Below are 12,638 nucleotides of genomic sequence, written 5' to 3'. Positions count from 1 at the left end.
ATAAGAGCTTTTAGTGACTTAAATATTTATTCAAAATACTGTGCTTAGGTTTGACCTAAAATTGTGCTTAGATTTGACCTAACCATATGTTAAATGGAATAGTCAATACTGCTGTCCTTAATTTGGATATGATTCTTGGATATTTTAAAATATAAGTGGTTACATTTTGGATGCACTCAAATGTAGTAGTGTTTACTCATATATCTCAATGTTTGGGGATTTACATGTGTATGTCTCTTCACATTGAGATGAGAATATGCCCATGGGATCCTGTCTCATTGCTGTGTAAGGCTCAGAAACTCAGTATATCCATCAAGCAGTCAAGAACACCAACGAGTAATGTTATATATTATTAGTTATTGCCTTTGAGCATTTCTTGCTTTTGTGTTATTGAATTATTAAGAAAGTAGTTTAAATACTGTCTAGATAATTTGCAGTTAAGCTTATGGCTGCAGTGAAAAGTTAGGATTGTGCTTTGTTTTCATAACCAATTGATACTTATTTGCTGTTCTTACCCTTTGCTGGCTAAAGCCTGCCTCTCTGCTTTATACCTGCTCAGCAAACCAAGGTGAGTGATTGAACGAGACTGTGGTACATTTATTTTAAACTGTTCCCTTCTAAATATTGTAGCTGGGGTTGTAGTGAAAAAAGGCAGGTTACTATGCTTCTTCCCTCCCTGTTTTTATGTTGGCTTGCTTTGTGGTATTCTGATGGAGTTTTTGTATGCTTTACTGTGACTGAGGGCTTTTTTTCCTTCTGACTGGCCATACAGAACCATGAACACATAGAAGAAGTGTACTTGGAGAATAGCTGTGGTCCTCTGTGGAGTTGTTGCCAAAATTCCTTTTTCTTCTGCCATTTTACTTCTATGGTTGTTGATTATTTGTCTGAATAAATCTGGCAGCTGTTTGCTATGTTTAATAGAGCAGAAAGGCTACTCTGAATAAAGCTATTTGAAAATTTGTTTATATGAAGTATTTGTAAATCCATGAAGGTCTCTTGGCATTTCTGTATCGCTTGCTCTGTCTTCCTGAATTCATTCTTTGATGCAGGACTTTGCAGGCTGGCAAATTTACTACAGGTTTAAAAACCTTTCCTATTCCATCTTTTTTCTTATGGATATCAGCTGTATCAGAATATTCTTTGTAACAGAGGTCTGAATTCTACATTTTGCATTCGTATTTATTACAAAGCTTTAGGAACAGGTAGCATATGGGAAGAATTACTTTGTGTTCTTGCTAAATGAAAAATCCAAATTACAATAATAAATGCAGGACAATTTAGAAGTTGGTATATGCTATTCTATTTTGTGTTTAACTTCAATTTGCCTGTATTCTCCAAATGAATCTGATTTATATAACTTGTTTTTCACTTGTCATGCTTTTTCCTTTTTTTTTTCCTTTTTTCTCCTTTTTTTTTTAATTTGGTTGGTTGGTTGGTTGGTTTTGTTTAGTTGGTTTTGAATGTGTTTCAAGTCCTGTATCTGGAGATGGTTTTATTCGTTACCAAAACAGATAGGTAAAAAATACTGAAGTGTTTGAGGAGAATATTAGAAATGCAAGGAGAGAATGAAAATATGTATGGGTTTTAAGGATTTTTACATCTAAATTGCATGTGTAACCTAATATGAATGCTAAAGAGAAAATAGCTGGTATTATACTGCTATGTAGAAGACAATTCATTGCTACACATCTTTATTCAATTACACTCTGCTGTTTTACATTGTCTGTTACATTTGTATATGTCCATTTTCTTCCTGATGGCATAAAGAGAGAGGAGCAGACAGGTTATTGAATATTCATGTCTGTGAAGGTTATCTGGTGGTAGCAGCAGAACCTCAAAAGCTGTTTTTGTCCACATGCTGTGCATTATATGCTTAGCTTTGCTGCACCATCTCCCCTTTCCTTTCATCCTGAGCTCAGAATCCTCTGGTTGAGTAGTTCCCTGGAAAAGCAACTGAGTTAGTAGTTGTTGTGATTGACAATTTGGAATGAATGGATTAAAATATTAAACATTCTTTACCTTTTTGCTCAAGTATTTTTTCTGATCCTTCAGGACTCAGAATTTTATACCCTGTTTTATATCACATCCCCATGTAAAGTCAAATTGGCATAGCAGGAATTCTGCATGAGTGGAACATTTAGTGTTGGGAGCTCTGTATCCAGATTTCAACTTGTCTGTTGTTTTTGAAATTCGGTAGCAAAACTCTCTTTCCCTCAGTTCAGAATAGGACTAGTCTTGCTGGCTAGCATACCTTGTTACCCATCACTGTAATTTTACCAATTTAATCTTCTTTTATTATTTAAAATACTTACATTTATTTCATCATATCAGGTGGCTAGCCCAGACTAGTTCCTGCTTTGTGCTCAGGCTAGAGTTTTCTTGGATTCTTGTGTTTCAGGCAATATTAAATGTGTCATGTGATTGTTATAGCTGAATATTAATCAGAATTTTTATGATGGCATTTTTAAAATAGGCAATTAAAACTACTTTAGGATTTTTTTTTTCTCTCAAGAGACATGTTTTTAAATAATTTTGTCAACTTTTTTTAAAAGTGTATACCTGAATCACATTTAAAAAAAAACCAAGCCAACACCAAAACCCAATCTTGGTTAAGTAAACATATATTTTACCTAATTTTATTAAAATTGTATATATAAAATTTGTTTTCCTAAAAAGCAGGATGCTAATTCTTTAAATGGTTGGATGTTTACTATTTTCTGGCCATTGACTACCCCAAGCAATCATATTTGATGCTCCTTAATTAGAGTAGCCTTTTTTATTTCCAGGTTCTTTTCCACCTCAGCAATCGAGACAATACATTTGCTTACCACGCTGCTCTCCTAAGTGTTCTTTTGCATGTAAATTAATCTTGATTCAGTTTACACTGTCATGCTGAGTGGTACAAATTGCCTATAACAATAAAACAGCATGAGTTAAAAATAAAGGGGGGTGAAAAAGCAGATTGAATGTGTGCCTTACTTGATAGGATGTTACTTTGCTTTATGCCAATACATTAGTCGACGATAATGAATCTTCTGTTCTGAAAAGCATGGTTTAGTTGATTTTTTTAATTTTACTTCAATGGAGCAGTACCCTGTCTTTTATAGAACAAGTTAGACAAACCATTAATGACAAGAGTGTTAAGGTTAAATATGAAGCAATGCATTCACTTTTCTGAGTGCTATCCATCTTTCCATTTACAGGAGCTTGACAAAAGTACTGGCTTTGTACAACATTTCCTTTAATTACATGCTGCGGGAAACAGGCTTTTAACATAAACATAGTTGCATTCATTTATTCAGCATTTGCTCTTCAGTAGAGCCTAATGGAGAAGGTTTAAATCCTAAATAAGTACACATATCTCTCAGCAGTGTTATGTCAGTCCCTGTGCTCTGCTTAAAAGCAGTCTTAGTCTGTGTATGTAGTTTGTAAAGCTTTTGCCTAATAGTTAAACAATTTGAAATAGAATGTTCTACTCAAGATAAATCTGATTGTTATAAAAGTTGTATGCCGATTTTTGTTCTCTTTCAAAAATCCTATTATTTACTCATCAGCTGTTCCATTTTTACTTTCATATTTCTTATTCTGTGACAGCAGCACATTCCGGGGCATTAAAATGCTGGATTTATTTTTTTAATTGTTCTTATTAAGCATCTTGGTACTCCTATTTCCTCTGAGTTAGAACTGTATGTGCAGCCCTAAAACATTGGCCTTTTGAGACTTTTACGTTGTTTTCATTGTTAGTGTTCCTTCAGATGCTTCATATTTCTGCCTGAAGTACCGTGCTCCTTTGTTTGCCTGCATTTTCAGCTTCTGAACATACTGTAAAAAGGCACTCACAGTATTATGTTGTAGTTACTGTTGTGTTTTAATCAACATGAGCATCTAACAAATCATTCTTCTAAACAATGGATATTGATAGAAAAGCGTGAGTTTTGTTAAAATGTCCTTGAATGTCATATCCTTCTGTACCTTTTCTTCATCATATGTTTGGATGCAATCTTTAAATTTCTGTTCCATTTTGTAGTCATATTCAAATAATTTCACTCAAACAGTTTATGTTGATATTTTAGAGAGCTGGATGCTAACTGAATTTACCAGTTTCTAATGTGCTGACTTTCTCTTAAATAACTAAATTGAACCAATTACTACTATCTGAATTTAATGATAATTTTTAGCAGTTGGATATGGAATTATAATTAAATGTATGATTGAAAGATTATAAAGGATCTTTGTGTATGTTCTCACTTAAGCTGCACCTTTCCAAATCAGTCTTACTTAATATTTAATTTTTGCGTTTGCATTCTTCTTTTAAATTAAGCTTTTTATGAGGAAAAAACTGCCTTGGTTTCACAGTTGCATTAGTATCGCAGATGTCATTGTTCGGCTATTACTAATTTGTTTCTGATAGAAGGTCATTGCAAGTAAGACATTAAAGTAAGGTAATTATGTGAGTTCTTATGAAATTGTTTTCTCAATAAATTATCCAACTTTTAATGCCTTGTTTTTTGTTTAGGTGTCTACTATTTTGGTTTAATGCTTAATAAGCGAGCAAATCTTACTGTATTCTTAATTAAATACTTAATGTTTCAGGAATACTGACAGGAATGAATGAGACATCTACTACAATAGCTGTTGCTCCACAGAACTCTACTAGACTTGTAATAATTGAGAGAGTAGTGAAAGCAGCTAACCTGGGTGTAGTTCCTTCTGGTCAAGATAACATACACAGGTAAGATTGTTTGTTATTTAAAGTATGACTATCTTTTAATATTGATTTATTCATTCAAAATTCATCAACATTTGATAATATTAGAGAAAATTTTATAACCTATACTCTAAGGAAGAAGCTAGCAAATTATACTGAAATATATAATACTAAGCATATAGTAACTTGAGACTAAGTATTCTGCAGCTCATTAATTGAGTGTATATAGAAGTGTCTAGATTTTACTGAACACAGTTAGAGGAAATTGTCCGTCCCTTTTTTGTTTCAAAGGGAAGAGGTAGCCTTTTAGAGCACAGTACTTTCTAGAAGGTTTTGGGGGATTTTTTAACTTTTGTTTCTGTTTCCTATAGTAAGTAGCCTGCTCTAGTTTTATCATCTGTGAGGAGCAACTTGTTTTCCAATATTAGTTTTTTGCTTTCCTACATATATATCTGCAAACAAAAGCAATTACCTGCCAAGAAAGTCATTGGCCCTGTCAAATTTCCAGTTTTTACTTGTAGATTAATCCATTTCATCCAAATGTTATGATACAGAATGCGAGTGGAATTAATGCAATTGTTAATGACAGCTTTTAATGTGATTAACTCAAAATATTTAGTCCTGTGAATCTGTATGGCTTCTCACTTCTGGCAGGAACACACAGATTAACCTGGTCTTGAAATAAGAAAACGAATACATTTCCCTTACCATCTACTAAAACTGTTCACTAAATTCTGAATTATCTCTAGTCCTCTGAATTTTGCTATTCAGTAAAAGCAAAGTATCTTCCTTTAAAGAAAACAACAGTCTTTTGTTTGAAATTTTGCTGACTGAGATGGCTGTTTGAAAGGGTGAGAATTCTGTAGCCTACAGAAGATTAATAACCTGATATTGTTGGATGTAGTCTCTTTTGCATTGCTGGGCAGTTGTAGTGCATTGTATTAACATTAACCCAGCTGGATTTTCCTATGTATTTGATACGGTTAATGATAAAATTCTGTTTCACCATAAAAACATGGCACAGCTAGTGCATTTGCACTGAAATGATTGTCACTCTTGACACCTGATCCTCCATGAAAGAGTCCTCATTTGTTGCATCCCTGAGGGATCCGTATAGCCTGTGTTCTCAACATCAATTCAAAGACTAGGTGAGAGTGTCAATCAAGAGAGACTGAAGTGTTTGCTGCTACAGGTGCTCTCCATCTTTACCCTATCTATCACATGAGACTTATCACATAGGCATGGATTGTTTTGTTGACTGAGTCTCAAAAAGGCTCCCTAAAATAATAGCCTAGCTCCTAACTCAGCCACACATTTCCTGGCTGTAGATAAGTTTCTACTTTGATGGTGTTTTCTTTTGCTCTTTTGGTTTCTTTTAAGGGAAGTTTTCCACAACAGAGTCTATAACCAACAGTAAATATATTGAAGGTGCACTTACTGTTGGGTACACTTCTTCAGAGACAGTGCTTAAAGGCATGTTTGGGACAAGCTGAAGCATTCAGAGTGCTTCAGAACATCCTGAAATCTTCTTTGATTTCTTAGATTCAAAATACAATGTTTTCAGTCTGCCGGAATAGTTATAGAATAGATTATAGAATAATCCATCAAGCAAAACATACAGTTTATAAGAATTTAAGTGGCCTTTGAGAAATGCCCAGCAGTTGATAAGCATTTAGAAAACAGTCCTTTATTTGCTTCACCGTAAGTAAATGGAGTTCACAGATATGATGTAGTCATAATTCTACCTAGATTTTACTGAGCAGGAACATTACGTAATTGATGCTGTGATAAACCTGTTAATCTTTAAAACAGTAATGATTCATCATTAGAGTAAATCCTAGATTCACTTGAATGAATATTTGAGATAGATATTAGATAATTAATCCTTCCAAATTGCTGAAAAAAAATGACCAAAATAGTTTATTTATACATACATATATATATATATACATACATACATATATATACATATATATATATATATATGTAAGGTAAACATGTTTGGATTAAATGAACTCTGTTATTAGAGGAAACAAAAATCAAATTTTTCTGTCAGAAGTCTCATGGGTACATGAACTGTGACTTTTATTTGATACACAATTTCAGAATAACAAAATAAACAGTCACCTTTTATCTTGTCTAAACATTTACAGATTAAATAAAAATACATTAAAAGTGAATTTTCTAATTTTTATAAGATTGTCATTTGTCTTGTTTTATTGCAAGTGATATTGCAGAAAAAAAATTACGTCCAAAAACTTTTAGTTCATCATGCTGTTCTGTGAGGACTACTTCAGCTGACTTCTTGGAAGAAGTCTTTTTACACAGAAAAATAAGTACTGTTTTTTAACTGGCATTCTGCATTGTGCAGCATAAATTACATTAACCTATTAGTTGGTCATCCCCAATTTGAGTATTGCTGCTTAATGATGGCTAATGCCAAAAAAATTGTATTGCCTGGTAATGCAATATACTCATTCAAAATGAAATTGTACAGTTTAATACAAGTGCAAGAGTATCTAATGGACATGAACAGGTGTGTTTCATGGTTTCTTTCAGTCTAAACGTATTCACATTCATGCTGAAGATGTTGTCATGCTGGTGGAATCCAATTACTGGTCCTTAAATTAATAACCCTATTAGGATTTTATTTTTGCACCAAGTAAAAACATTTAGAGCAAATATAATGAAGATTCAAAAGTAAATACTTGAAATAAATATCAACAGAGTAGCATACAGTCACCAAAAAGAAATGAAATAAGTGAAAACAAATGTCAAATACCTCAGCTATATATCTGAGCATATCGTAATGTAGCAACACTTTCTTAAATGCATTTCCTTTCTCTCTTTACCATGTGGCTACTAAATTTGTGTATTTCATTACAGTGTAATAATTTAACTGTTAAATGAATGTAGAACAAATATGCCAGGTGACATAGGTGATTCTGCTTTAAACTGTCTTTTCTGACTGGTTTTTATTTGAAGTGACAGTTGCAAAAATTTTTAACTTGGTAGCCTATAGATACAGACCTAGATATCAGCAGACAAAGGTGTAGGTAAATATTTATTATTTGAAAAATAAATTTGCTGTACTATTTTGCTTTCTTTAGAGTAGTTACGTGATCTTCAGTGGAGTTTATTCAAGGGCTTGGATTACAGGGCCTTGTAGGACAACATGAAATGCGTTTGCATGTCCTTAATAGGATTTAGCTATTTTATATATTGATCTTTCTTGCTTTTGCTAATAAGTGGAAACATTCTGTCAATTTTAAAAGGCTTCTTCTAGAATAAAGAATGTGAAATGCATTTCAAAAGAGAGATTTTCTTTAATTGGAAATGTGTTTTCTTAAATATTAAAACTTCTGAAAGAAGAGTTCTTTTTTTCCGTAAAACATTTTTTCACAAGACTGATTAGCATAATTGTTGGAATATCCACAGCTCTTTTAATGTTCTAAGAACTGTTACTTGATGTTGATAAAGTGATTTTAAAGAGTCAGCTGAGTCACCAAGCTTTTGTCTTTTGGTTCAGACCACAAGTGAGGGCACCATTTGAATATCTGAAGACAAAGACACTGCAGGGAATTAAATCTCTCTGAATAACTACCTTTAGGGAACAAGTACTTTTCAGTTTAAGTATGTCTGCTGTTTGTTGTCAGTGGGGAAAACATATTAGGAATTGTTCTGTTTTCAAGGTAAGAGGGTACGTAATGGAGGACATTTATTCCCTCAAAGTTGATTCTTCTGTAGAACATCACTTGAGCTCCCAGTCTCTACTTGGGCAGTAATGTTCATTGCTTTAGATACAACAACAACAACAGCAAAGAAATCCTGGCTGCTCTATTTCAAAATATGATAAGATGAAGGCATTATTCAAGATTTTCAGTCATATTCTATTTAACTGACACAAGATTATTTACCCAGAAATGCCCTTCATGCTAGTTTTACTTTCAACGTGTTGCTTATTCTTCTCAGATGAATATTCTAAAAGTTCCTCAGGTCTCTTCCTCCTTTATTCATTTTCATCTCCTACAAGTATAGGTAGTCATCATCTGCCTCACTTTGATTATAACAAAAGATAACAGATGGTGATAGAATGAAAAGACTAGTTGCAGACTTGAATCTTATAAAGACTTGAATGCTCTCATAATCCTCTAGAAATTGTCAAAATATTGTCTACTATTACATAAGACCCTGTGCATGAAGGAGAGATGTTTCAGGCTAAATTGGCTTAGGAAAAAAAGTAATGGAAATACACAGAGAAGGTGATTTTTCATGCTACCAACAAAAATATGGTGCAAAGCTTTTAAAGTGTTGGCAGCAGCATATGGCAGAAAAATCTGTTCAAAGCAAAGATCACAAGCTGGATTTACTTCTTCACTCTAATTTTGTTTTATACTTGTGTGCTTCTATTGACGTCAGAGTATAATGTGCAATGGGATGGAGAATCAGGCCATCTTCAACTACCTACCTCTCTCTCTACCTTCTACTTCCCAAAGCATTTCTTAAATGGGATGCATCATACTACAGAATATTACTCATTTCAATGACTGTGGCTCTAAAAGTGGTGCAAGGTAGATCATCTTTTCCACTGTTTTCATTCTTGAAGACTACCTGTGCAGTGCCCAATCAGTCAGTGAGATAAAACTCTGAAGCTAGTAGGGTGGATAATGAAGAATGAGGTTTAGTCGACCTTACCTTACTTAATGGTCCATTGCACTAGTTTGTTGCTGCTGTTGTATTCTGGAAGGAATCCTCACTTGCAAGCAGGAAGTAGCAGTATTAGAAAGTGAGCATGGTGTCATATACATATCTTTGTTCTGCAGTTCGTCAGGATGGCTGTAACCATTGTCTTGCCCTCTGAGACACACAACAGCATTAATTTCAGTCCTCAAATTTCACATTATCAATTCTATAATTTCAACAACCCCATATGGGATAATCTGAGGGTTTGGAGAAAATCAAATCTCTTTCAACAACGAAGCTCTAAAGTGTTCAGAACAGCCATTTCACATTTTAAGATAGTGATTTTAATGTCTTTCTCCATTACAGTCACAAAATGTGGCGATACTAACAGCCATCTCTTCTTCCTAGACACGACCAGGACTTGCAGAGGGAGGATTCTCATCTCTTAGTGGTGTCATAGTAGACACCTGAATTAGCAGCAAGCAAGCTAAGTTTTAAACAAAGAAGCATGAAACAGCAGTTCTGCTCATTGCTGGGGCAGATCTAACCTAGCTCAAGCACTGCAGTGCGTGCAGTTACTGTGCAGTTCTGAAACCTACGTTTTTAAGGACACTTTACTAAACCATTTAGATATGGTAGTTTCTTCAGAGCTTGCTGTAGAGAGTATGACATTGCTTAGTGTACCCTTCACTATCTGATTCCTTGAATAAGCAATTATTGAACAAGATGTAAAATACCATCCACATGTCTTGTGGAGGCTTGTGTTGCTACCCTTTAGCAAAATCAGAAACATACTGTGTAAATCATTTATTATGACAGTAGACACACTAAAATTGGTGAGAATTCATACTCTGAATAATATGAAAACAACAATACCAAATGTAGAAACTTGCATAAAATGTTCAAAATCCAGAAAATACGGAAATCTAAACTGTGTTTCACTAGCTTTTATTTCTCACCCCATGCATCAGCTTGACAGTCTGGTTATATTCACCCCTTTTTATCATTTTGCAACCTGTCATGTCCCATTTATACTATATTGGCAGACTGATTCTCAAAGGAAAGAGGGTTTTGTTTACAGACAATTTTGATTATCAGAGAATGTCGTGGTTAGTAATCAGTTATCCTCCCCACATCTTTTTAATCCAGCAACACTTAATGTGGGGAGAAAAGGTATGCCATGGTGTGTTTGTGTAGGTACATTTGTACTGAACCAAACTCCATCTAATGGGGTCCACCTGGAAAATTTTTCTGTGCATGTCATCTTCCAGTTTGCACTAAATTTGGAAGAATTCTAAGGCAGAAAGTTAGTAATCAGATCCCATCACTTTAACATAACAACCTAACAACTGCATCTACTTCCAGCATGTCTGCTGGAAACAAAAATACGCATCTATTGAGGATAAACATCATGTATAAATTTCTGAGAAATATAAATTCTTTATAGTTATTCACTTGAAACAGAGTATATGTTGTCAGTAGCTGATTAACAGGTCTATAAATCCACAAAGACTTTTTTAAAGGCCTTTTCTGTTCTGTGTGCAGGCATGGCTAAGGTTTTTTACTAAGCAGTTAGCCTGTTGGAGAGCTGCAAGGAAGTGAAACCAACCTTTACTCCTGCAAAGTACCTCCTTTGATGCAGTTACCTAAGACTGTTTTGCTTCTCTAGTTCCTTAGCTGTGGGGCTCAGTCTTCCTGTTCTACTCTTCTAGAAGGCTTCAGTGGGTAGCTGTGTAAATAAACTTGTAAGAGGCATGCAACTTTGATTTTTCTTCCTAATCTCTCAAGTACGAATTAATTAGAGAGCTAAATAACCTAGGCAAAACAGCTTTTGTGGTAGTCTTTACCTGTAGGAGACAGAATTTTAAATGGAATAGTAGTATATCCATGTCCACCATTATTTCACCTTTTATTTTAAGCAGGACTTTTAAACTCTTAATGTTTTCTTGCTTTATGATGGAAGTATTTCCAGCTTTTTGTTTTGGGAGGTTTGAGTTTGTTTTCTTTATTTTATTTTATTTCTTTATTTTATATTCTTTATTTTTAAAAAGAAAAAAAAAACCACCTAGGCTAACCATTTATATTTTTTTAAACAGGCAGGACTAGAAGTCTTTCTGCTTATTAACTATTCTTAGGTTAATTTTTTTATTACTAGAGGAAAACAAAACTGAATTTTATAAGTATGAAAGTACTCATTCTGTAGTTCCTCATATTACTCTTCCTATTACCTTAATCAAGCCTAATCAAATCCTTAATCAAATCCTAATGTTCCAAAACCTTGAAATTTTCTCTCTTCTAACAAAAGGGCCCTGAGTATACTAATACTATTTTCATGTGTAATATCATATCAAGATTTTAAATAACTGGTGTAAAATACTTGATCAAGAGAATGCCTTCACACAAAATCATTTTAATGCCCTTAACACATAGATACATTATTGTGTTAAGGAGCTTATATGCAAATTGCAAGATTTTTAAATAACTTTAGGAAATTAAATTTGGTCTTAACATCGAAAGTATATGAGTGAGTCATTTTAGATACGCTCTTGATCAAAACAGATTGTTCTAGCCTGGCTTATTTGCTCTCCACTAGAGGACAGCACTGCTTTTGTATCTGAATGGTATAAAGTGATAAATATGTGCAGCATTTTCTTTGAAAAACAAACAGGAGCCCTTTGAGCCAGTTATTTAAACAGAAAATGCTTAACACTTTAGGAACTAACTGAGCAGAAGACTGTCTTTGATTGTAAAGGTCTCTGAGTATTTAATATTTAATATTTTAATATCATTCTATAAAATAATCTACTTTCTTGAAATTAAATAATTTTCCTGCAAATTAAAATTTATAGCCTGTTTTAAAAATAGACTGAGTATAATTCTCAAGCATGTGTCATATTAAATGTTCAATTCTACAGGGGAAAAAAAAGAAAGAGTGAAGTATATGAAAAAAAATAGATCGAGTATTGGAATTAGAATTTTCAAGGTGGGAGGACCAAATACTTTGATTCAAGCTCTTAGCTCATTGAAGTTTAAGGGAGGAGATATAAATACCCACATATAAAAATGCTGATATTTTTAAACTAATGATAAATTTGGAAGACGATAAAAAGTTCATGCAGCATCTTTTTGGAGTAGTGCTATGTATTGGACAGTAAGTTCAGACTACCCACTTGCATTTCTGCATTTTTGTTAGAGGTACAGTGCAGCTGCTTACTGGAAACTGAGGACAGACTTAAAATCTATT

General features: G+C 33.7%; 1 protein-coding gene across 1 annotated transcript in view; it reads left to right on the top strand.

Moving 5' to 3' along the window:
• AP3B1 (adaptor related protein complex 3 subunit beta 1) overlaps positions 1-12,638 on the top strand; it is a 153,657-nt gene that overhangs the window by 135,351 nt on the left and 5,668 nt on the right. The window contains exon 26 of the mRNA XM_058824532.1: positions 4,597-4,735. Coding sequence (XP_058680515.1) covers positions 4,597-4,735 — 139 coding nt within the window. The remainder of the gene's footprint in view (positions 1-4,596; positions 4,736-12,638) is intronic.

The sequence above is a fragment of the Ammospiza caudacuta genome, chromosome Z, assembly GCF_027887145.1.
Source record: "Ammospiza caudacuta isolate bAmmCau1 chromosome Z, bAmmCau1.pri, whole genome shotgun sequence".
Taxonomy (NCBI): Eukaryota; Metazoa; Chordata; class Aves; order Passeriformes; family Passerellidae; genus Ammospiza; species Ammospiza caudacuta.
This window is presented reverse-complemented; position numbering and strand designations above follow the sequence as displayed.